The sequence below is a fragment of the Gobio gobio genome (genome assembly GCF_949357685.1).
Source record: "Gobio gobio genome assembly, chromosome: 17".
Lineage (NCBI taxonomy): Eukaryota > Metazoa > Chordata > Actinopteri > Cypriniformes > Gobionidae > Gobio > Gobio gobio.
The window spans coordinates 43,764,591-43,792,013 of NC_137110.1; the positions used below are offsets into that span (position 1 = coordinate 43,764,591).

The window sequence follows — 27,423 nt, forward strand, 5'->3', positions numbered from 1 at the left end:
ATCACTAAAAGAGGAACCAAAGGAAGCAAACATATATTAGGAGTATATTAACTCCTATGGTTTAGGTAAGGTTTAGATGCTCCAGGCTTATATGGTGTGGAAATAAATGTCATTAGTAGACACACCCCTTACTGCAGATTGGCTACAAGTTGTTTTGGTACTCGGCCCGAGACACTTTCCTAAAGCAGTTTTGAAATACCACTTACCCTAGCCTAGAAATCTAGACGCGGCAGCAAATATACATTGCAGCCAGGGCGTCTAGCAACTCTCCGTTGGCTTGCGAGCTGGAAAAACCAAACTCAAGTCAGGCCAATCACATCGTGTATAGAGTTGGTGGGCGGGCTTAACATAATGACGGCAGAGTTGCGGCTGTTCCGCGTGCTACTTGAAAACAAAGAAGCTGGCGAACAGTGGTCTTTCGAATCGGCTTTGGCCGTGACTCTGGAAGACTTGGCGTTAAGCTTTTCTTTGAGAAAAGAACAAAGAACGGCACTGAAGTCATTCTTAAAAAAGGAAGATGTGTTCAAATTTTTGTCGACCGGATACGGCAAAAGTTTAATCTATCAACTAGCTCCGCTTCACCTTCTTCGTTGCTCTGGTTGGTTGTAGCACTATCCTATTGCGTGCAGAGGGAATTTGAAAGACAACCGTTTATCCCACCCCTCGGATTGAGCCCTGACAATGGTATGTTCCCAGACTCAACATCTCGATGTGGGTCTGGCTTGTCAGGCTAACTTACCCCACCTTTAATGAAAAAGAACGTCATTTGTGTTCCAAAGATGAGTCTTACGGGTTTGAAACGACACGAGGGTGAGTAAATAATGACAATTTTCATTTTTGGGTGAACAAACCCCTTAACTGAACTAAAGTTGAAATAAAATACAACAAACAATAGATGGAAAAACTTAAATTAAATGGCAAAACGGAAATAAGTTTAAAATTGAAATAGTAAAATTTTTAAAATTGGTAAATAATAATTAACCTAAAAAAATAATTAAAGTTAAATAGAAATGTAAAAAATGAATAAAAATGACAAAAGGACAACAAAATTAGCAAAACACACTAAAAATAATAAACACTAGAAAATTACATAATTCAAAAATAACACTGATAGCTAGCAAAAATCAATGATTAGTCTGTTTGCACTCAGTTGCACTAACACCTACATATTTCATTTGCCAACCATTAACTGGTTGCTCAAATGTAAACTGTATTTATAGCATCTACTGTATGGGGAGTTGGTTTTACCAGACTATAACTCAAAAAAATTGCAAGCCGATTTCAACAGGAAATATCATCAACATAAAATAAAACTGCTTGTCAAAGCATCTCATTGAATGTTTAAGTTCAAGAGTCGTATAGCATTATTTTATATTCTTTGAGTTCTAGTCATTCAAACAAATTACCCTTGTAGAATGGCGCTAGCAATGCCAAAGTCATTGCTTTGAATCCCAGGGAACGCATGTGCTGATAAAATCTGTAGCTTGAATGCACTGTAAGATAAATGCATCTGCCAAATGCATAAATGTAAACCCCTTCAAAAATAGAAACCACTCAGCTTTCATTTGTGCCAACTGTTTGTCTGAAAACATTAAAGAAAGGAGGATGCAAGGAAGAAAATAGAAATATAAATTCCAGTCCTACAGTTTGGAGATTATAGAGACAGGATGATGTGATTGCATCTCCACCGCTCTCGTGTTAGTTTGTTCTTCTTGCACACACACACACACACTTATACGCTTCTCGTTAATTCCGCCTCATGTAGAGTCAGATGTTGCGAGAAATGCTATAATTGAAAAAAGACAGCAGCAAAAAGGCTTGAAGCCATTAAAAAAAGTTAAAATAACACATAAGTGGGTGTTTATCGAGCTTGAAATGGCAAAGTTTCCGAGCACTAATAAAACATGTATGTGCCATGTGCTTTCTTGGTTTCTGATTCATTAATGTCATGCTAGAAGAGCCCTAAAACATCCTGAAATGAACTTCTAGAACAAATCCAAATCTAAGTTATCCTGTTTACTGCAAGAGACTTCCAGCCTGCGATTCAGCGGAAGAGCAGGGCAAGCTGCTGTTTAACTGGAGGACTGACTCAACCGTAAGTCTGAACCACTCCAAACCGATGTGGCTGCCAAGACTGTCGCCGCTACGAATCCATCTTTTCTCATCTACTTCTCTCTGAGAGCGACATCTAGCTCGGGGTTTTCGAGATTGATTTGGCCGCATTAATTATTAACAAAACACACAGAGGTTCTGATTGTTTCAGCTGGAGATCATATCCAAATAAATAGAAAACAAAGAGCGATCTTTTTCTTCGCCACCTACATAGAAGCCCGTAGCCTTGAGGAGCTTAAAAAAAAAGGAAAGAAAGGGAAAAGAAGAGAAATTGGAAATAAATAAAATCCCTGACGGATAGTTCTTCAAATGGAAAATCAACTTCAAAGTCTTATTTCATCGGAACAGCCTTGTATGCCTGGGCCAAGACGCGAGCTGCACACAGTAGCCCCTCAGGTACGCGGGGTAGTGTCAATGCGTAGATAACACCAGCTAATGAGGCCTTCAAAGAGTGCAGGGTCTTCAGAGGTTGACCACCCGAGACCCTCTCTCTCGTACTGTTTCTCGCTGTCTAAGACTGATATTCTCCTTCTTCTGTTCTCTTGCCACTATTTATTTATTTAAAAAGCACCCTGCACCTTGACTAATCTACCCGCCTGTAATATTTGGCTATGATTAGCACAAGAACTTCTGCAATAGAGCAGGCCCAGCTGTGGACATTTTTAAGTCACGCCAGACAGGATTATAGCTCATTACATACAGTGGAGCATTCAGACGCGCCATACCGCCGACCACAATACACTTAATAGACGATAATGGCAGCTGGCTGGCTAGCAATTATTCTTTTTGACTCACTTATTAGGTGCGAACAGATCCCATGATGCCCCAGATTGTAAACAGCATCTCATTTTCTCAGTTCTACTTGGACACTGGCGCATTATGTCAGAAAAAGAAACAAATAAAGGGCTAGTTGTGACCTTGTTAGACTTGCTAATGAGGACCTCAGTCGGCGTTCTGCCGAGCCTCTTAAAGGGGACATGTCACAGGAAATATGTTTTCCTTGATTTTACCAAGAAAACATGCTGTAGCCTTCAAAACTCTAAGCTTCTGCCTCAGTTCCCATATTTATTGAAACTATGCTGCGAAAACAAGTCAGAATCTTCTGTTATGATGACACAGCCATGAGCTCATTAACATATCACATGATCAGGGCTGTAAAGTTAGAGATAGGCCTACACAAAAAAATGGTTTGTGCAATGACTAAATGTACCAGAGCTGCACACGTGCAATACATTTTTGGAGGCAGAAAATATATTAGTTTATAGTATTCTATACAACGATAAAGACTATGTCGATTAGCACTGCATTATAAATATACTTTATTCTTATGAAAATACCGGAGAACACAGATAACCCATATATTGTTGCATCGTCTGTTTATTGTCTTAATGTTTCATCAGTCAAAATGTCTCTATCTGCATGCTATTCAGCTGCAGCAATCTCTGGATGTCTTTTATCCATATAAGGAATTTCCTGGATTGTCATAAGTTTTATTAATTCTATACATTACGTATATGTGTTTAGTCACTAATGCTCAAAACACTCTATTTTCGGTAAAAACAGTGTACAGGAGTTTGATAGTTTTTTTTTTTCCTCAGTGGATGCATAAGATTTCCTGAAATCACTGTCACAGATTTGTATCATAATAATGTAATATTTTATAATAGAATCTTAAACCTTTCGAATGATTTATAGTTATAGCCACCCTCCAGTATTCCATAAAATAAGTTTTTTTTTTTTTTATATATAATGGTAATAATATTATTAATAATGATTAATATTATTATATAAATTATGTTATTGCATTAGTAATATTTTGTTACATTTTTATTAAGTAATAATCATCATAATCACAATTATTTTTAAGGATACACACAATATGTTAATTTTCCATGTTACATTTTCTGACTAACCCAGGGAGGGATATGCTTATGCAAAGTGTAGTCAAGCATGCTGTGGAATTTATAGACTGAGAAATGAAAGAAAAAGAGAAAGCGTGTGTGAAAGAGAGAGCAAAGGCAGTGTGTAACCTCTCGTTTCCGTGCTGTGTGCACATACTTAGAACTGTCACACACTGTTTGGATAGCTTTGTATGGTCACGCTTTGCTATGCTAATTTGACACAGATGGAAGTGTTTGTGTGAACTGGTTTCTGACGCCATTACATGTAGATGAAATAGACAGAAGCGCAAACAGCATAAGCCAATGGGAGCGAACGTATAGAGAGCTGAATTCAGAAGGAAAGCAAATTCTCCCATGCCTTCCTTTAAGCTTCCTGCTGAGACAATGAGGTTCAATGAGATGGCAATTGGTGTCAAATCCATTCCAATATGGTGTACATCTAAAATTCATGAATGAGCCTGTCTTGCATCTGCGTGTGTTCTTTATTAGTATTTAAATACATGTAATGAAGCTAATAATAGTGTCAATTTTCCACCAAGCCATTTTTCCCCCCAATAGGTAGCAGTGAAAGCATGAGAAAACACTACATTGTTGTTTACTTTTGCCCCAATGTATTGTACATTAAGCCTTAGCGGGTGTTCACATAGGATGCGCTCAACAGCAACAGCTTGACAAAACGCAATGTAACGGAATAGGATGTATGGTTCATGAGACACGTTTTTTTATCTTGATCACAATGTGATGCTGAAAATCAGCAGGATGTGATGCAATTGCCAAATATATCTGTCTGGCATGTGTACATAAAAGTTTGGGGTCTCTTATGCTCAGTTATTTGATAAAAAACTGTAAAACCAGTAATATTGTGAAATAGTATTATTACAATTATAAATTATAAAATAACTCTTTTCAATGTTAATACATTCTAAATGTAATGTATTCCTGTTTATGGCAAAGCTGAATTTTCTTCAGTGTCACATGATCCTTCAGAAATAATTCTAGTATGCTGATTTGTTGCTCAAGAAACATTTCTTATTATTATCAAAGTTGAAAACAGTTTTGCTGCTTCATATGTTTGAGGAAACCATTATACATTTTTTAGGATTCTTTGATGAAGAGAAAGCTCAAAACAACAGCATTTATTTGAAATAGGAATCTTGGTAACACTTTAGAATACTGTTCCGCCATTAACGAGTAACTACACAGGAACAAAAGAGTAATGTATTATTAACATTCCAGTAACTACTATTAGCTAACAAGAAACTCTGATTAACGCATTAGTAAGTAATTAGTCTAATGTGGTAGGCTAGTTCACTATTATTAGCTAATAAGTAACTACTTTATTTTTTCATATACCTCCCAGAGAACTAAGAACTACTGTATACAGGTTTAGGGCTGGGCGGTAGATTGAGTTTGTACAATATATCACTATATTTTTTAGAAACGATATGAAAATAGGCAATATCGTCTAGCGATATACAGTAGATTGATACGAACGTCTGAAAAATAGTGAAGTATGCAAAGTGAGCTGATGCAGGGAAGGTGCATGATACAATTTCCTCAGTGCATAACTTACATTTCACAGGTATATTCTCCATCTGTAAATGTTAGAAAGTCATGCAAATATGTAGCCTGGTTAAAACCAGACCATTCTCAGTAGTAACTGAGTTATGGTCTGGCAAAGCTTCATAGACAAATCATTTCCAAAGGGGCGTCACCAACGGGCGTCGCTCAAATGCCTCTCGGCGCAATTGGATAGACCTAAAACCAATCAGAGCGATGAGGGAGATGACGTATGCAGAGCGACGGAGAAACATCTGACTGGCCGTTTCTCAATATGCGTTCTTGTCTGTTCTTGTGTTCTCAAATAGGAAATGTCCCCGGTTTCCATTTCAGCAATCTGGTCACCTTACCTAAACCACGTATTAATGTTTAATATATTATTTTTTAAATGTAAACGAAAAGAGGCAGGGTGTTTTATACTTCGTTTTATTATAAATATATAAGATAATCAATGTAGGCCTAGCTACGCGTTGCCTGAACCACATTCGTGTGGCTATTATTATTATTATGTTTAATTTTTATTTTTTTATGAAATGAGGCAGTGGTGTTTTATGACATATTTCGTACGCGAACTTCTGACTTGCGTCCGTGACTTACCAAGTTTGACTCTGGAGAACGAACTCCCGAGGACGGGAGGACACTAGTCCGCCTACTATGCTAATGGACAGTATCACTCAATATATATTTGTATATGTAGTGCAGGCAATGTGTATTATCTTCAATGCATGTTTATAACAAAACGAAATATAAAAAACCCAGCCTCTTTTCGTTTACATTTAAAAAAACACACACACATAATATAGGCTATGATTATCACTGTAATAAATTAAATATGACACAAAACACAACCCAGTCTCTTTTTGTTAAATGTCAGTTTATGTGTGATCATCAATAGCAAATATAAAAGTATAAGTAAAAGGTATAAGAAGCTATACAATAAATAAAGCAATTCAGTCAAAGTCAGCGCTAGGAGACTACAACGGTAAGGTTTAATATCTTAAAAATATAAAGTTATGGAACTTCACTTTGCCCTCAGACAAAACGATCTGTCTAGGAACAAATTATAGATTAATGATTGCAAAGATCAGCCGTTAGATCTACACAAGACAAGACGGTTTAACCACTACAGAGACATCAGAGCCAGCGGCAGACGGCAGAAGGACTGGCCGAGGAAAGGCGTCTCTCGGCGGGCTCAATGATCGATTGAGCGCCGCTGAACCACTGAAACTCACAACTCCGAAAACGGCAGATCAAATTTACAAAAAAGGGCGCTCTCTTTATAAATAAACCACAGATTTGAGCTTTAAACAACTTCATTCACTCCTGAAAAGGACTTAAAACTATATTTTGTAAAACATTAACACTACCAGAGGACTCTCGCTAAGACCCATTCGTTTAGCCACCAAAGGGCCAAGCTGGTTTCAGACTTTTGCCGAATCCAGTCGGTAAGACAGCGATAACATCTTTTTTAGATATAAAGGCTTCGAGTGTTGTTCTTTGCTCGGGTTTTAACGAAAATGAAAAGTTTAAATCGCTTAAAACAGACGCGATAGCTGATTGATTCGAACGAGTGATGCTCCACAGCAGCGGAAAATCTGCTTCAACGTCGCTGCGCTGTCGTCATCGTCTAAAGCCCGCCCCAACGTTTCTGATTGGTGCCGCGATTTCTAGGGTTTAGAAATGGGTTTGAATGGACTCTTTGCCAGACTACTTGCAGAGCAAATCTAAATTTGCCGGAAGTTGTCTGGGTTTTCCCAGGCTAGCAAATATGTCCATTTTGCTGTCCGGAGAGGATGAGCAATGTGAATCTCCGCTAAAATTCAGGCTTCCGTGAATGAGCTCCGACACACGCATTCGCGCCAAACAGATAGAGCACAATAGAATAAGAGCGCAATAATTCTGACTAAAGTATACATATTTCTAAAACATTTGTTGTTGGACAATAAATGTGCCATATGTAGAATTTTAAACCTACAAGTAAGTATATATTTTTTTATGAACGTATCAAATGTATAATCAAATGTAGCCTAATATGCTTTTGTTTTTATTTTCATTTTTAGTTTAGTGAATTTAAAAACAAAATGATTAATTTTGTTTTTAGATTGTAAACCCCCTTTTTGCACATAATATATTGCATAGCCTACATGACATTCACTGTATTTGTTTATATCCTTCAATATCAACATCGATGTATTAGGACATCATTGGGCAGGATGTGAAATAGAAATTATTATTAAAATAAATACAATACATAGAAAATACCGGGATATATACCATGTATTGCCGTTCATATCACCCAGCCCTAACATGAATAATGCACAATGTGTAATTCTATTCAAAATAATTCTAAAGTAAAGGTCATGGTAACCCACTAGTAATGATTATTACCAAATAGTATTACCAAAATTATTACAAAATAACTACTTCAGAAGGAGTTACTTATTTGGCTCAGTATTCTAAAGTGAAAAACATGATAACTCTCTACTCTAGTAATGACTGAATTGAGGTTCTTGTAAAGTTTTGGATAGTAATGACTCAAGTGTTACTACATCCTTCTAAATTAACCTCCTAATTATTTGGATATCACAGTATTCTAAAGTGAATGACAAATCATTGTACGCTTTCATTTTTTTTAATAAGGTTTTGGATAGTAATTCCTTTCCAAATAATTTGGTAACTCTTGAGTCATTACTAGTGGGTTACCATGATCTTCTCAAAGGCTGGTGTTACAGCTTTATTGTAAGCAAGACACATTGTCTCCCCAACAATGTGGACAAACTCATGCAATGTTTGCCGGTGTCACTACGGCAAGCTTTATGTGCATGCTTAAATGGTTCATTTATATTTTCAATGCTTATTATGATTAAATATTTCTTATATGAACAACTAACAGTCAACTAGGAAAATCTAGGGGCAGCCCAACAAATCATAAATGTATTATATAATTAAAATAATGCTTACTTGTATACAAAATGTAGCTCATTTAACATGAGATGCAGTAACTATTTTGTTGAAAGAGTAGCATAATATAGAAAACATTCATTAGAAAACAGCAAGACGACGAAGATTTGAATTGTAAAAGAAGGTGCTTTAAGGATGGAAGTCCATTAGGGGACTTCGAGCACTGATGCTATCCTGTTGTAGAATATATATAACCTTCGCAGACTAATTGCCAAGTTGGCTCAGTAGGTAGATCATAGCCTAGAGCAGTCCTGGAACTTTGCTGCCGGGGTCCAGTCCCTTCAATATGAAAGGAGCATGAGAAACCTCTACTGTCAGCGCTAGCCTGCATATCTGCCTCCAAGCCAATTAGTCCAGTCTGGAACTTCCAGATTTCATCCCTGCGGACGCATATTAGAGAGGGGTGATCACGCTGTCCCTGCAAAAATGAACATGTCAGAACGCAGAAGCTCTACCTGTGTTTCTGGATGACAGGCGAGGCTGATTTCATGACAGGGGGTTTCTTTTACTGTAAACTATAAGAAGCTTATAGGAGATTATAATTCTAGACAACAACATATCCGTGGCAGGAAGAAGATCTGTTCCAAAACCAAAAGTTACTTTTTATGCACACTCAACACAAAGGCTGTTCCAAACAGTATAGGCAGCATTTTGGACAAAATCTGGTGACCTCACATGCGTCCTCTTCAGTTCAGCCAATCCCAGAATGCACTGCAACATGCTATGCAGATGAAAACGTTCCACATTTCATCAGATGTCATCAAGAAACAATATATTGTTTTAAGCCCATGTCTACCCAACCACTTCTGTAATATTTCTCACAGCTGTTTACTTTGAGGCCACCACTCAGCTTATGATGATATGATATTAGTAAAGATGCTTTTACATGAGACAAGCGATTAAACACTCCAGGTTTATAATACTGAGACAGACATGCAAGAGGTTTAAAGTAGCACAGTATGTTTTTCATAGATCCATCTCATCTTACGGCCCTCTTAGTATAATGAAAGGGTCAGGACCTCTAATCCACAATATCTAATTCTGCACACAACAAAAAAATCTGATTTAAAACAATATCATATGTCTGTGTGTGTGTACGTCACAAATACATGTCCAGGTCACAACATCAAAACCATAAAAACAAGTATAATATATTATTATTCTTAAGCTTTTTTGTAGTACATTATTTTCATAAAGTATACCTAGGGCTGGACGATATGGCCAAAATTTATATCACAATATATTTCTTAATTTCGGTCGATACGATATAATTGCGATATCGATATGAACTATATAAAAGCCTCAGAAAAACTGCCAAGAACGCCCACAACGGATGTCTGTACCTATAAACTTCTGAAAAAATGTATTTGCCAAGTCTATGAAACCTCCTCCTATAAAACTATATCATATTTCAAATGTGTTTAAAAATCATTTTAACGTTATTGAAAAAAATATATATATCGCGATATATATTGATATTGAATTATTGTCCGGCCCTCAGTATACCTTTTGTTTGTTTTTAAATACCATTATTCTGAATAAATGTATTACTGCAATATCACTTTTAATAATAATACCATGATGTATAAGTACTTAATACATTAATATTTTTGCATTACTCTGAAGATAATTTTGGAAGAATTATTGGGGTAACTGTGCTTAATAATGTTGAAAAATAAACAAGCAAATAAATAGACCCTAAAAACAAGGACTCTTTCTTTATGAAAGCATTCTTTGACACACTTTTGGTTTGCTTCTTTGTGTACATGTGATTGTGGTGGGGTGAAAGAAATAGAATTGCCCTGAAGTTGGCAGGGGTTTTTACGATAGCAGAAAATAAATTAAACAGCTCCGCTTTCTCTCTTTACTACATGCAGAACAATAGAGTGCCGCCCACCCACAAAGCCTACTTCCCTGAGACAGTTTGATAAAAGTCAATTTGGAAAGCACTGCCCCAAATCTCAAAGGCCAAAACTGTGTATGAGTGCAAAGGAAAGACAGAGCAAGACAGTGAAAAATGGGGCAATCTGAAGGACTATCTGCCTAAACCACTTCATATATGGGCCAACCTGGCATGAAAGCAGCAAATTTCTGAGGTTAAGGGGTATGGACAGGCCGGTCTGTTTAAAGGCCAAATGTGGATCCTTTACATCTGTGGACTGTTTTAAGCTCTGTAATCCTCCATCAGAGCCTCAACGGTGTTGTCTTTATTTAAAACAGTGGCAATATGTCAGAAAATACTGGTGAAAACCACAAAGTGAGAAGTCACAGTTAACTCTCTTATTGATAAGAGATCATCAGCATCAACTGAGCGATACAGGGGGGGGCATCGAAGAGCAGCACCACAGCCAGCCATCTCCAATCGATTGGGTTCGTTAAAGCATTAACGCTGACTGTTGCTAGATAGTCATCAGTCATAGGCAGAGATAAGTGCCCTGTATCTGTTCGGTTTACTTCTTTTTTTTATCATTTTCCCTCATAAATAACTATTTGATTCCAGACACTTTTGAAATTGATCCTTTTTACTTTCTGAAGACATGTTATTGGTTTTACTGTCAATGATATTGGTGCACATTATTCGAAAAATAATAAATTGCTTCGCCTCTGAAACGACCTTTCTTTTTGACTGACGTCGAGCACCTTTATTTTTTTAGCATATAGAGACCACTTTTCACAATGCAACCAATTCCTGATCTATAAAATCAAATCCCATCCTACATTTCTTTCTTGTGCTGTGGGTTGAGTGTCAAATGTATTTTTTTTTTTTTTTTTTGTCTGGCCAATTTCAAATAAGTGTTTGGGAATCATGCATTAAAACACTTTTGCAATTCTGTTTGGTGCCACTAAAGGCAGAGAACTTACTTCAGCTTTAAAAAACACATCTGGAGATTTTTATTCCAGGATGTGTGTTTCGGTTAGACTGGGTAAACCCAGCCTGATCTGCCGGCGTTTTGACTTCGCCCTGCAACTCAGTCTGGAAACATAGACATTCATATCTACTGCTTCTGTTACACTTTGCGGGAACCAATCACAGACTGGCTTATCCACCTGGCACGCTATTGGCGGGTTTAACACGATGACGGATAGAGAAGCCTTGCCCGTTGATCACGCCGCTTGTGGTCTGATTGGTTGAAGGACTATCCAATTGCGTACAGAGTCATTTAATTTATGCTCGTTTATCACGCCTCTTGTGCAGTAGAAAATACAGAGCAGACTCCCCAGACCAATGTTCAATCTTAAATTGAGCTTGGTCTGGTGATAGCCAGACAATGTTTCGGTGTCTAATGCCTATTTATTAGATTAATAATCAAGCATGATAACAAATGGCTTTTTTTTATATATGGAACTGTGCCATTAGGACAGATGCCGTGCAGACAGCAGAGACCAAAGAGACAGGATTGCCTGAAGTAGAACAAACTTACTTTCCTATGAGACAAGCTAATTATTTAGATAATTACTATCTGAACTCTTCATCTGCATAAAACTGACAGCCAGACACCACAGCTGGTCCATCAGGCCTTAAACAGACACTCATCTAAATCACACATGAATACACACACCCCTTCTACTCACAAAGGGTTAAACCCTTGATCAACTTTTGTAAGTATACTGACAAATTGACTGCCACTAGGCGGCAAACTGTGAAAGTCATATGTAAAATAGGGCTTTACGTTAGAAACATTAGACACAAGTATGCAAACGCTTGGCAACTGCATTAGCACATTTCAGGACACAATCGAGCTTGTGTATCGCGCCAGCCAACGCTAAATCTCCTGAAAATTTCACTGAAGCAATAGCCTAGCTAAATTTACTCATAAATGGCAGTGTGAAACTGTAACTATACACGGAGTGACAGCAAAAACTTCAAGAGTGTCAGTGTATCTGTGAGTCTGTCTTTTATTAGCTGCAGTGTAGCACCTGTGGTTCTGCCAACATCCATTCAGGGAGACTCCATACAAAACGTTGCTTGTACAACTTGTTCTACCCGCATATGTCTTCTCATCTCTGTAAAAATAGACTTTGGCTGATGTGTATAGGCGCGAAGTGGCATCGATTGAAAGACTGAGGTACAACAAACGTGAAGAGCTGACAGGTTTGTGTAAATGACGCATTATGACATCATCAAAGACCAGGAAACATGCGACACATGACAACTGAACGTACAAAACGGGAGAAACATCTTCTGCTGGAACAACTGAGCAACTGACACTGTCACGATATAGCAAATTTCGTCCTTCCCAACCACCAAACAGGAGCAGAAAATGACATTTACTCTACATGCTCGTATCGACTTGACATTGATTCTTAAAGTATATGGCCCTCTCACAGTCAGAAAGATTCTATAATGCCAGTTTTATTATCTGGAAATAAAATGGAAGCACAGAAAAAATAGGTTATCGTTGGACTGAGGTGTTTTTTTATGCTGCTGAACTATAAGGACCGTTATGAATTAAGTGACTGAGATATTTTGAAGCACTACAAGGGCACCAACACTGGACCCAGCCTTCTGCACTAATGCAAGTGCTCTTATCAGACGGAAGCATTTTAAAGAGTGGCAACACTGCAATGCTGACTGCTACTTTCAGGGAAATGTTTCAAACCATCCATCTTGACCAAATAAAAGAGTGCCCTCACCTGTAGACGCCTCCAGGAGTGACCACTTATCTCAAGTCACCAGCTCCGCTCTTAATAATACAGAGAGAGGAAGCAAGTTGAAGAGAGAGAGAGAGAGAGAGAGAGAGAGCAAGTGAGAAGGTAAGAGAGAAACAGAAATGGAACCATAAGAGAGAGAGAGGGAGACAATAAGAAAATGGCCTCAAACAAGGTTGGAGGCCGTACAAACAGCTTCTAAAACGTAATAATGGCAAAACTTAATTCCAAACAAGACTCCACCACATCGCAAAAAGAGTAGTTCCAACAATATTATCTGTGACTTGAACCATGCCACTAAAAGCAATGTGAAATGTGTTCAAATAAAGTGTTATTTTTGAACGAATACTGCAGTTTTCACCCAAAATACCAAAATTTGATCATTTACTCATCCATATATCATTATAAACCCATATGACATTCATTCAGCCATTTAAAGGCCAAGGGACTAGTGGCAAAAATGGTCGACTGTGGGGTCACCTCAAGTCATCTGCTTCTGTCTCAAACATTTGTGCTTTTAATACACAGCATGTTCGGCATCTGTGTGAGAGGAAACGGCTCTCCATACCAGCAGGTGGCAAAAGTATGCATTTGTCATTTTAAAAAGGGAAACATTCGGGTGAGCTTCGGATAAGGAGTTGTATGGATCTTCCAGCACTCAATCCGAGTCAGACAGGCCCGCTAATGTAAAGGTAGAGTTCCTCGCCCCAGGAGTATCCCTACTCTTTACTTAAGAAAGAGATCCATTTCCTATCCCATATCTCAGAACAGAAAAGGGAGCTCTATACATATACATAATTCATGAGGTCTCTCTTTCCTTACAAAGGTCTTACAGTAAATACACCTACACTATGAAGAGAGTATTGACCACCTTTCTAAAACGCTTAGACGTAATCTTTCTTCTACGCAAAGTACGGCATGAGGCCTCGGAGCGCATTCTGCTTCTAAGAGGCACTTTAGAGAGAAAAACATTTGAATCAGGGCCATAACAACACCACTATGGACATTGAAGGGGACATTTGAAGTTTAATCAATGACCAGTTCTTAAAGGTTTACATTTGCCCGGTTCCATCTCCGACTCAAAAGGAATAAAATGCTGTCAGTAACGTTTAAGATTTTTCAGTTTCTCATTACTAAACTGCATAGCAGGATGCTAAGAGTCAACGTACCGCGTATCATCTAATGAACAAGCCTCTTACGGCATCGAAATAGCTCATTCCCGCTAATCAGCGCCAACCGTAAAGCCCAGTCATTGCTCAGCTCGGTCGGCGCGGCAGAGCTAAGCTCATTTCCCTCTCACCGGAGTGAATAAATTGGCCCTAGTCTGTCTTCAAACCACCTTGTCCTGACAGAAGGTCAATAAATCAATAATGCGTGCAAATACATGAAAAAGCAATTCAAAGTCACCATTTTTCCTTCTCAAGCATGTTCCTACAAGCTCAGAAATGTTTCTCTTCCCTGCTGACAGGTCTCCTTAGACATACCCTAGTACCACTTCATGAATATTCGAGGACATGTTGGAGGAAAACAGCAGCTATGATGGTCGTCCAAACTTCATGACTTCATAATCAATCGCATGATTCCTTTCTGCCCATGGACCATGAGTACATGCACCTGGGGCTCTTCACAACAGACACCCAGTGACAAGTCTCTGTGACAGCCACTTATTTAACAGCGACGCAATTAATCTATCCGATCTGGCCATCGCTACTGAAGATATACATGCACTAGCCATGTTTTCTGTAATGAGAGGTCGACTGTGAAAGGCATTTATTGACATGTTCTCTAGTGTGCACTTGACTTCCTCCCCTTACGTCCATGCTCCTGAGATGAGAAGACACCAACTGTTTGCAGAGCAATATAGAGGGATGAACTTTATAATGAACTCAATTGGTTTTCTGTTAATTAAGGCTCATCTCAATAAGTAATATCAGTCATAATATTGTTCTAAAGACTCAGGGGAGCAATAACTGACAGTTGGCAAGATATTAGCAGAGTTGCAGTTGGAACTAAAGAATCACCGTCGATCAGTAAGACTGGTTGCCTTTTGCACTTATTCCCAAACTAATGCATTCTAACGGATTGTGTGCAGCATCATGGGTGTAATTGACCTGAGGTTAATCACAGTGCTGACCTTTGAGAGACGACAGAGGAAGGAACATGATATACTGAACATTCGCTCTGACCTCCAGACAACAAGCAATATGTTCTCCAAAAACAACCTTTTTTCATAATACAGCTCTAATCCCATTAGCAATTCAACAGAGTAAGATTCAGGCTGGTTTACAAAACCATTTATCAAGCCGGCTTGTAAAAGACAAAATACATTTGGTGCATGAAGAAAATTAACAAACTCTGTCTCTGTGCATCTGTGCACATAACCAAGAAAACTTCAAGAACAAAAGGGAGGCCACCAGACCCCGATTCTCCGGAGGGAAGAAGATGACAGTCCTTGAAGCACAATGCTGACCAACTACAGGTTTTCCTGACTTTCTTTGCCACCTGCTGGACCTGGTTTAAAAGATCAGCTATTGTTTTACTCCTTGGGGGCAGTAAGAAACTTTAATGACTACGAACTCATGACCATTTGGTGGTCCTATCGACAATTGAGCAACTTGTTCTGACCTACTTTGAAACAACTCGAGTCACTGCTATACCCTATTAGGTTCTTCAACTTGGAGAGGACAGTTCACATCAGAGGTCAAATGGGGCTTTATTTCTCATCACAACAACCCACCAATCTGGAATCCGTAAATTTTTTCAAGATTTATAACCAACAGACTACCTTGAGTAGGAGGAAAACTGAACTAGCCTTAATGTGGAACTAATTAGTACACCCTCACTTCACCCATAACAACCTGGCACACGCCGTTCATCGCTCAGAAGGAATGCCAACTTCAGCACACCATCCTTTTAGTGGAAATAAACCGAATATAGTCAGTTCTCTCTCCTTAACATCTTTGAGGTCGAGAAAGCCATCAGAAATGATAGGTAGTGATCCCTAACACTCCAGCCATCACCTGTTTGAAACACCAGGCACAAGAACAGCCTCTTCCCTCAAGCTGTGGTTCTCATTATCATATCTACATCTCAAATAAATGATCAATACTGCACTCTAGACGCCAAATCAGAGCTGTTGGCATCTAGCACATTATATATGTTGCACCACAGACCAATCGGTACACATTTACACACTCAACCGCCTTTGTATGTGTAACGGTGTATGCAGACAGACAGAGGAAGACAGATTAATCAGGTTCCAAAATATCACAAGATTATTTATAGTTCAAAAAAGAAGGCAGACAGATAGTTGTAAACACATCTAACATAACAATGACCTGACAATGAGTGACTGAGAAGGTATAACTTAAATAGGAACTCAAACGAGGTAGTTAATCAAACACAGCTGAACAGAACAAACTCATAATGACGTGACCATGGTAACAAAGGAGAGGCGGGAAAATCAAACAAAGGAAGACATGTGACTAATGAAAACAATCTGAATGTCCATTAAAACTAAACGTAACTGTGACAGTACACTCTAAAAAAAAGGGTTCTATATGGCACCAAAAATGGTTCTTGGCTTGTAATCATTGGGGAACCTTTTTAAGTGCTATATAGTACCAATTTTGGTGCTTCAGTGGTTCTTCAGTGGTTCTTCAGAGGTTCTTCACCGGTTCTTTGCCAGTTTTTTGACTAAGGTGCTATAGAGCACCGCTAACTAAGGTGCTTTATAGCACCGCTACCACATACAGAACATGTTAAGATATGGTGCTATATGACGAAAAACCATTTTTGGTGCCATATAGAACCTTTTTTTTAGAGTGTAGGAATGGGTGTAATGTCTTATACTTTTAATAAATACCATTATAAATAATAATAAACACTAGGGATGCACTGAAATTACGTCGGCTGAATATTATCGGCCCTTAAAATTGTATTTTAGGGTTTTGGCCGAAAAATAAAAAAGGCCGAAAATATGAGCCAAAAATATGCTGCCCCGCCCTTCCGTGTTCAACGATCAGGTTTCATTCTCACGCAGCATGTTTTGTAACTTCGCCAGCGGCTCCACTTCCGAAGATGCACAGCTTTGAAGCGACTGCTCATTGTTCCACTCAGTGTGTGTGTGCGCCGCACTTTTCGCTCCGTGTGTAAATGCGCTCTCTGCTCAGTGTTCCACTCAGTGTGTGTGTGCGCCGCACTTTTCGCTCCGTGTGTAAACGCGCTCTCTGCTCAGTGTTCCACTCAGTGTGTGTGTGCGCCGCACTTTTCGCTCCGTGTGTAAACGCGCTCTCTGCTCAGTGTTCCGCTCAGTGTGTGTGTGTACCGCACTCTTCGCTCCGTGTGTGCGTCGTACTCTCTGCTAAATGTTCCGCTCTGTGTGTGTGCGCCGCACTCTTTGCTCCGTGTGTGCGTCGCACTCTCTGCTAAATGTTCCGCTCTGTGTGTGTGCGCCGCACACTTTGCTCTGTGTGTGCGCGCGCTCTCTGCTAAATGTTCCGCTCTATGTGTGTGTGCCGCACTCTTCGCTCCGTGTGTGCACAGCGCTCTCTGCTCAATGTTCTGCTCTGTGTGTGCACTGCGAGAGAGTGAAGTCCACTCAGATAACGTGCTGACATGATATTTCTCTGGAATTGTTTCTGTTTGAAACAGCCCTACTGTGCTGTAACATGGTGTGATATAGCCATGCTGCGCAACACTGGTAAAATAATGCTACCCTCTCTGACCAGCTCCTCGCTATCTGCTCACATGCTCTGATAATAATAGCTTTCTAAGACTATACTTTATTTTGATTATTAGTCAAAAATGTAATTTGATAAATCTGATTCTGTTGCATAGAACTGAATGAAGAATATTATATTGATATACAGTATTGATATATTGATATTTAATTTTCTGTCCAAATGTTGTGTTACTTTAAATAAAATTTTGGTTATTTTATTTTATTGCCTTGTATTTCTTTTTTTTTTCAGATTCAGTAAAATTATTTGATTAAATCAAAAAGTCTAATAATAATACAATTATACAAAAAACTAATAAAAAAAAGAAATGTATAAAAATATATATGTTTTTTTTTAAAAAACCCATTTTCGGTTTTGGTGAGGGAATCCAGAATTGTTGGCGCATCCCTGATAAACACTTACATCAGCAAGGACAATGATTTATGTTGCATTAAGTACTCAAATCTTTTTTCATTTGAGTTTTTTTGTTAGTTTCTTATGTTTTTTTTTTTTTTTTTAATGATGTTTATAAAAAAATTATTAGTTTAAATATAAAGTGTCATTCCGTGTCAAATCAACCAGATTTTGGAAACTTCCGCGGCTCAAATGTCTGATTTTTTTAATGTTTTTTTCTGAAGAAAGACGAACACCTTGCTGCTGCCCTAAATATTGATGAAAGCCAAAATATTAAATGTCATGGGCTGAGTAATCCACTACTTTGTCAAATTACAGGGAAGTAAAAATGACTTTTAAAAAATGACAGCATCTTTATTAAATTTTTACATGGAGATTGGTAGGTCTATTAGTTCAATCTGTTTACTTTAGCAATCTTTGTTGCATTAAATGCCAATGGTGACAGTTCAAAAATGGGAAAAAAGGTTTCTTTGCCACAAGTTTGCATGCCTATAACTCAAGACATATTAAAGATATCTTAATATTCTTTTATATTTTTGCTTTTTTAATAAACATTTATGTTGGCATCTTCATTTTAAAGGCCCTATAGTTTCAACATTATTTATTCTTCAGACATTGCCCTTTAAATGCAATAAGTATCAGCAAAATGAACCACATTTGGTTTTTCACCAATGAAAATGGAGTCGCATTTGGATCCCCATGTCTACGTGATTGAACCATATAGGACCTTAAAAGTATATTAATAATTAGAATCTAGAAGGATATTAAGATATCTTAAATACGTTACAGGCACACAAACTTTGGAAAAATAATATATATATATTTTTTGCTGTTCAAATATTTATCTTAAAAAGAAAAAAAAGTATCAGCTGGATGGAAAGTGACCCACGCTTGGTTTTTGGCCACTGAAAATGTGTACAATTGAGCAATTTACTCATGGAGCTGCATTAAGATCTCCATATCTTTGGCATTGTACCATATGGGGCCTTTAAAATGAAGATAGCAAAAGAAAAGTTTGATAAGAATCTAAAAGGATATTATGATATACTTTTTTCCATTTTTGAACTGTCACCATTGACATATAATGCAACAAAGATCGATAACGTAAACAGATTTAACTAATAGACTTACCAATCTCTATGTAAAATAAAAAATAAAAAAGCCCCCTGTAGTTTGATTCCAAAATTTCAGGTGAAAATTGCCATTTTGACCCCCTCCACAAAATAGTGGATTACTCTGTAAATATCCACGACATTTAAAATGTTGGCTTTCTTCTTCATTTATGTATTTCTTTCACCATAAAAAAGGTCAAACTATTTTTTTAGCCAGGGACATCAGTTGACACCCAATTGTTTATTAAAATGTAAAAATCAAACAAAGCTAGATGTATAATAGCATTGTATGATGGTATTTAAAAAATAAGGTTAATTATTAAGTTAATAATTTAATAAATGTAATATATATAAAATAATAATTTTAATAAAAAAACGTTATATATCATTTATTTATAAAAACAGTCAATAAGATAATTAGTTTAATTAGTTTTACTTAAGTAACCTTGAAAGTATTATAACCTCAATTCCGATGTAGAACCTTAATCTTACTTACAAGATATCTGTTTTTTGTTTTTCTGTATGAGAGAATAATGAGTGTGATTGGACAATATGATATGGCAAAGTGTCCATTCACACTTCAATGATGAGGACAGACCCCAATGGAAAACCACTGTAATTTGCTGCACACCAAGCTACTATATATGCATGGTGACATCTGGAGGAATGCGGGTCATTTCTATCATCTTATCGACTGCCCAGGAGAATATTACAACCACAGGCAGAGTGTATCCCTATTCCCTTCAGTCCTGTTGGAAGTAGGGAGCAGACGGGGAAGATTCAGAGCAAAGACAGGGTGAAATGTTGATCAGTAATGCCTATTCACGCTTATAGGATGGAGCTGAAGGGCTGTGGATGACAATAAAGTGGGCATGTCGAGAGGTCCCTATGGTAGAAACGAGGAGGGAATGTTCTAGCCTGGTCTTACAGTCATGCTTTCTTTCTGAGCTTCCTCCGTTTCCTTCTCCACTGCAAATATTCTTCCTCTCTATTCACCAGCCTCTAATTTTCTGTCGGTCTCAGTCACACCTTATAGACCTTGTGGAGTCTGGTGAACTCATTCAAGCACCTAAAAATGCACACACACACACATCTTTAGCACTCAGTAGAATGAAAAGAAAGGTGTTGTGGGTGATTTATGTGTTAATTTCTCCCTCTATATCTGAGCACACACTTTTCAGATGAGAGAATCAAATCCGGCAGGACAAACGGTAACAGTCGACGAGGAGCGGACGTATATAATCTGAAAGTCAGGAAAGAATGTTCAGGGAGCAATCCTATTTGACCATGACCAAACTGCAAATAATTCGCATTTACATTTCCAGATAAAAATGTCCTTTTCAAAACAGAACACGTTGCTCTGATAAACACCTGCAAATGACAAGCATTGACTGCCGTAAATGGTCAAGAGCGTTGCCTCCGATTAGCAGTTTTAGAGCATTATATGCTTTTCTGAAAAGCCACTACAGACATTTAAGGGCTTTCTTTCCACACAGATAACAGCTCAAAAAAAAAAAAAAAAAGGAAAACCAAAAAACAAGCATAATTAGGTCCGGTGGCAAGCAAAGCTCCATGTAAACTGTCCCGATCCCCAGAAGACAACAATCCCTGCACATACTCAGGTAATGAGAGCAATGGGAGGGAGGTATGTGTGTTTATGTAAAATTAGCCTAGTTATAATGAAGCAGTAGTGAAGAGATCATTGTTAAAGAGGTCACTAAAGAAACCAATAAGCAGAGAAGACATATAAACAAGCAGGTGAAAGGTGTATTTGTGTAGTCCTCTAATGGTGCTTCAGCAGCAGACATCTCAACAATCTGAACAAAGGTTACTCACTAGAGGAGTGCAGGGTGTCCAGTACTCTGGGTTCAGCTCGGCTCGGGAGCGAAGGTCCAGATAGTCGGGGTTCAGTTCGGTGCGGGCGCGGGTAAGCGTTCCCTTAAAAGCCAAGAAAAGGGGGGGTTACAAGTCCACCCAGGGAAACAAGTAAATAGCAGTCTTAAAGATGGAAAATGAGTGATGATATGGCTGGAGTGACACTTGTGTGGAGAGTAATGGGAACCAGAGAGAGCAGAGGAAGAGGACATGGACCTCTCACAGAAGAATGAATGGGAGAAATACTTCACACCATGGCGTAATTACCGTCATTTCGAGATGAACACGTGACGTTCTACTTGGAGCAGTTCATGTCCTCGAACTCATAATTATGCATTTCAATGGTAACACTGTCAATATCGTAATTTCGAGATGACAACACGTGACGTTCTACTTGGAGCTGTTTATGTCCTCAAACTCATAATTATGCATTTCTATGGTAATACTCTCAATGCTGTAATATCGAGATGACAACACATGACGTTCCACTTGGAGCTGTTTATGTCCTCAAACTCATAAATTATGCATTTCAGTGGTAATTCCCAGTTTACAAGTTGCAATTATGACATGTCGTCAACGCACCTAAACACACAAGGACACAATCAGGAAATCAGTACAAAATACGGTTGAAAAGTTTCTAGATAATTTCCAGAATTTTTAGAAACTTTCGGAAACATTTAGAAGGTTTCTTGAAATGTACAGGAAATGTTTTGCTTCTTTGCCAAATGGGTTGTCCGTAAGGATATTGTATATTTAATTGTACGATAATTGTATATCATTTAATTGTATGATAATTTCTCCTATTTTGACACTTAGATTTGTAGTCATTTAACCCTCAATCTTTAAAAATACAAATAATTTACACTATTAAATATATTAAATTATTACACTATTAAACACTAACACTGTTAAATGTAATATTCAGCAAATGAATTAATCAAAATGAATATCCACTTTGCATACAATGCAAAAAATGCTGGGTTGTTTCAACCCAAATTTGGGTCAAATATGGACCAAAAAAAAAAAAAAAGAAGAAAAATAAATTAACCCAAGAGTTGCATTTGTCCATATTTGAAGCAAATTTGGGATGAAATAACCCACTTTTTTTTTGAGTATTGAATCAAACGCATATGTGCACATCTATATCCCAATTTTATTTCATTTAGACATATGATTTACTTCACTATATAAAATGATGAGTTGTTTTAACCCAATTTTGTGTGAAATAATGTATAACCCAACGGCAGGGTTTGGCCATATTTGACCCAAATTTGGGTTGAAACAACCCAGCATTTTAAGAGTGTTTGATAAAATTATTTATAATCTATTTTTGACTAAATAGAACAGCATTTTAACGATCAGCTGTCAGCCAATTGTTATTGCCAAAATGTTAATATTGACACTCAATATCCAGCTTATGCTGGTAGCCGTGTTTTGGAATATGGTACTATAACTGGTCTAAGCTGTTCATTAGCTGGTCAAAAACACAACTACTAGCTTAAGCTGGACTTTCCAGTCTTGTCTTTCAGTTAAAAGAACCAGCTAGCTTTTTGATAGAGACACAACCTGTGTTTTTCCTCTAGACACTGGCTGTTTCAAAAAAGCAGATGATCCCTGCAATTCTGTCAAAACCAATTTCCTGTTTCAACAGGTATTACAAAAGCTGTTCTTGCTTTAAAAGTCTTTAAAGAAACTCAACAAGACACTTCCATTAATGATCAAAACCAGGGGAATGAATGGCATTCTGTCCCTTTTCATAAACTCAACACAAAAACATAGTTTCTGAGAATTTCTGACCTTCGGCGGCATCCTTAATATTTTACACACAAGCGTAAAATTAGGGAGCTCTCAATTTCCAAACACTCGGTCAACTCAAAAGGTGCCAAATTACACAGTGCTTTTAGGCTGAGGCGGAACTGAAGATGTTTTCTTCTTCACGCTTTGTGTCCAAAATGATACAGACTGATTATATCTCCTTTGAAAATGAAATTGCCTTTATAAGCATACAGCATTTGTGTTTGACAAACCTCCGCCGCGAATCTCAGCGAAATATCCTGCTTTCAAATCAGTCTGCCCTTTGTTAGGTAATCTGCTTTTCTCTCGCACACACGCTCCGTCTCCTTCTCTCCTGTGCTCTTTTACATGCAATAGACGGGAGGGACGCATATGAAACAAACACATATGAGTGGTGACATTTCAAATGATATTAGAGTGATACTCAAGCAGGGAAAGCAATCAAAAAGGCTTTGGCGGAGTAAAGGCGGCATCATTGAAATTCACAATCAAAGTGAGAGAAGCTAAAACATGAATTAAAACCTAAATGCTGACCAGAAAACAAACCAAAAAAAGGCTGATGAACAAGACGAGATGGAAAATTACGAAACGCATGCTAAGAGTTACATGAGTGTCAAGGTCAAGCAAAAAGCCTGAAATGAGTTCTCAAATGCACTCTGGAGAACCTATGAATACTAAGGAAATGGTTTATTAGCTTCGGAGAGAGCAGTTTTTCATTTTTCATCTCACTCCGTCCCTTAGCGGCGGACCTAACAAAATCCAGTAAATTGTGGTGCTGCGAACAGTGTATGATGTATACCGCAATTATTTGTTGATTTACAAAATGGCCGCCCAGTAATGAGGCAGGGCCGATGAAAGGCCCGGGCATACATCACTGTCTCTAACCCAGGAACGCCTTCTTACACGCGTTATTTATCTCTTCTCCATCTCTGCACGCTTTGCATCATGAAATCGGAAGTTACGTTTGCAGTGCCAAGGCGTCAAAAAAGTGTTTTCTAAACCACTATGTCTATTTATTTGTCTGGAACATGTGTGCCGCCCACACTCTGTGTTTTAATTAATGTCACGTTGACCTGGACGACACGCTTTGCAGTTGGCAAAGACTGATTCTCCACTCTAACCATTAGGGAGCGAGCGGAAAGGAAAGCGCAAAGAAAGATACGTAGACGCAGAGCACCAGCTTATGGTTTCTCCTCTTTAATTGTATTATTAATTTATATTTTTACAGTAATCTAACTTTGGCATTTGCAGAGTGCGTTTGGTGTGTGTAGTCTTGAGAACAAGCCTTCTGTGTGCAGTTGAGAGCTTTTCTCGCAGCAAGATGTGTGATCAAAGCCAGAAGGAAGCCTGCTTCCGTTCTGTAAAAGTACAAGCTGTCTGTCATCTGTCCTTCATTCCCTCAAACAAAGCATGTTCTTCTGAACCGAACATAGTCTGAGCTTTAAGAAAGTAGAAAAAAGAGCCTCTGTACTTCCTGTTTAGTGCAACAAATTTGCAACAAATCACACAAAAAAATGTACTCTGCAAGGGTACAAAGGTTTCCGCTCCAGGTTTCTGCTAGTCACAGTCTTGCTTTGGTTCTAATAGTCATCATGTGTCACAGGATTGGGTCATACATTGTCTTGTTCAGTAACATTGGCTCCCTTTCAACTCATTAGTGTGACTTTGAATAGAATTGGACCTACCCCACAGGAAGCTGAACTGAAATTTGAATTGAAACGACAGGAAGAGGATTTGCAATTCTGGGAAATGTATTAAACTACACTCTTTACTTACTAACTAACAAACTACCATCAGGGGTGTACCGGTTCTCTGTAAAAAAAATCTAACTGTACCGCTCTCCACCCACGGTTTGGTACGCACTTTGTTCATCTCAAATCTGACGACGTATACACATCTATAGTATAGTCTATTGAAAATAACAATGTATAAAACATGTAAACACGATGAAACTGAAAGGACTGTGCATGTGACTAATTTGGCCTGCTGCCAGCCAGCAGGTTTTTTTTATTATTAATTTTTTTAATGATTATAATTATTTTATATTGTTGCCTTTACTAAAGTGATAATTTTCAAATTCGGCATTCAATGAAAGTATTATTAATAATAAAAAATAAATCATGAATCTGTTAGTCTTGACCAGACTGGCAAGGCTACGATTCGACTCAGCCAAATGCGAGCAGCACCCGACGGTGGATAGAAAGCGGCCAGGTCGAGCAGAGAGGGAAAGAGCAAATAAAAAGAAAGCTCTCCAAGAAGCAGCAGCGAAACGTTGCAAAATTACTGACCTGTTCAGGGCTTCAAGTGCAGGTCAGTTTCATGTGTAAATACTGTACTTTTTTTCTTTGTTAAATTAGTATTGAACTGCTAGCGAATGTTAGCTGTAGCGCCCCTATTACTTACTATCACTTAAAATACTGTAGGTCTATGCTAAAGGAGATTCATATTATTTAGTGCAAAGTTACATTGGTAATTTAGCAGACAAATATTCACAATTATATGGTAGGTCCTGGGAGCAGGGAGACAGAAGTGATAGTGCAGACATCAACAAAAAAAAATGCAATAATATTTTATTAGGATTTTTCTAAATAGATACAGGCAAAATGAAGTTTATTATTGAATACATGTTAACACTTCACAATAAGGTTGAATTAGTTGACATCAGTTAATGCAGTTAACATGAACTAACCATGAAACACACCTCCGTTCAGCATTAGTTAACCTTTGTTAACGTTAGTTAATAAAAATACAGCTGTTCATGGTTTGTTTGTGTTAGTTCACAGTGCATTAAAGGTCCCATTCCGCATGATCCCATTGTTCAAACTTTAGTTAGTGTGTAATGTTGCTGTTAGAGCATAAATAATACCTGTAAAATTATAAAGCTCAAAGTTCAATGCCAAGCGAGATATTTTATTTAACAGAAGTTCCCTTTCAAAGCCTACAGCGAACGGCTGGCTTGGACTACATCCTGGTACTTCCTGCTATAATTACGTCAGTAGAACAGTAGAACAGACTAACCTCCGCCCACAAAGAAACGCGAAAAAGGGGGCGCGGTCTTGTTGCTCTCCCACGTGGAGAAGCGGACGGTCGCGTGGAGAAAAGGAACTGTTGCGTTGAGTGTGTTTATCGCCATGTCGTCGAGACGCTGTTATTTTCATCCAGGAGTCAAATCACCTTTGTTTGGCTTTCCCAGGGACGCTGTAGAGATTATTGAACGCATTCATCTCTACGTTAAGAGGCGTGATCTTTCCAACATGCGCTAAGCTGCTGTCGAATCACAACACAGGAACTGCTGGTACGTGCGCTAAGCTGCGGTCGAATTACAACACGGTAAGCGCTGGCACAATCAGAACTCGTTACGTATTTCTGAAGGAGGGACTTTATAGAACAGGGAAATCACCAGCCGTTTTTAGGACAGTGGAAACAGCGGTACACAGATAAGTACATTGTGTGAAAAATACTGTGTTTTTTTACACGCGAAACATGAACACATGTTATATTGCACACTGTAAACACAATCAAAGCTTCAAAAAAACACGAAGAACGGGACCTTTAACTAATGTTAGCAAGATTTTAATATGCATTAGTAAATGTTGAAATTAACATTAACAAAGAATGTAGTTAACTAATGTTAACTAATGAACCCTTAGATTGTAAAGTGTTACCGAATACATTTTTGACATTTAGACTATTTCGAAAAATATGGGTGCGTCTCAATCAGCTCCCTAGTTCAGTAGTCAGGACACTGGTCAGGGAATCAGTCCGTGGGATGACTACTGAACTAGGGAGCTGATTGAGACACACCCTATGTCTGCCCATTTATGAGGTTTAAAACTTTTCCCCCCTTTTTTTTATCAAATGAAGGTGGAGATAATCAACCAATCACTCGCTGTGGTGCAGTGATCACACATCAGATTCAGCTAGGCAGGGAGTAGAAGCAAAATAAGAAACTTTTTTTTTTACATATTGTATGCAATATAGTGTTGCTAAATTTTGGATATTTAATTACATTTTAACATAAAAAAAACATTTTATCTTAAATATAATACTTAGATTTTTACTAAAATAGATGTAGATTCTGGGCAAACAAATTATAAGGTGGTTGATTTTCAGTTAACATGAGGCCAGAAAAAGTGACAGGTGAATAAGAGACGGGTACGAGAAAAATACACACGTTATACATGCATACATATATTATGCATTATTATTATTATTATATTAATGTTTTAGTTTAAATTTCCAATAATTCCTCTTTACTTAGTGTATGAGGCTGATGATCCTGGTGGAAGGGAGAGGCAGAGAGATATTAGGGAAAATTGAGAA

The 27,423-nt window shown here is 38.0% G+C and overlaps 1 protein-coding gene across 1 annotated transcript in view; it reads right to left on the reverse strand.

The window, feature by feature from the left end:
• The window catches only part of pcdh9 (protocadherin 9), a gene marked incomplete at its 3' end in the record, with an annotated part of 375,333 nt that overhangs the window by 276,614 nt on the left and 71,296 nt on the right, over nt 1-27,423 (reverse strand). Inside the window, exon 3 of the mRNA XM_079841102.1 lies at nt 21,268-21,369. Within this exon, the coding sequence (XP_079697228.1) occupies nt 21,268-21,369 (102 nt within the window). The remainder of the gene's footprint in view (nt 1-21,267; nt 21,370-27,423) is intronic.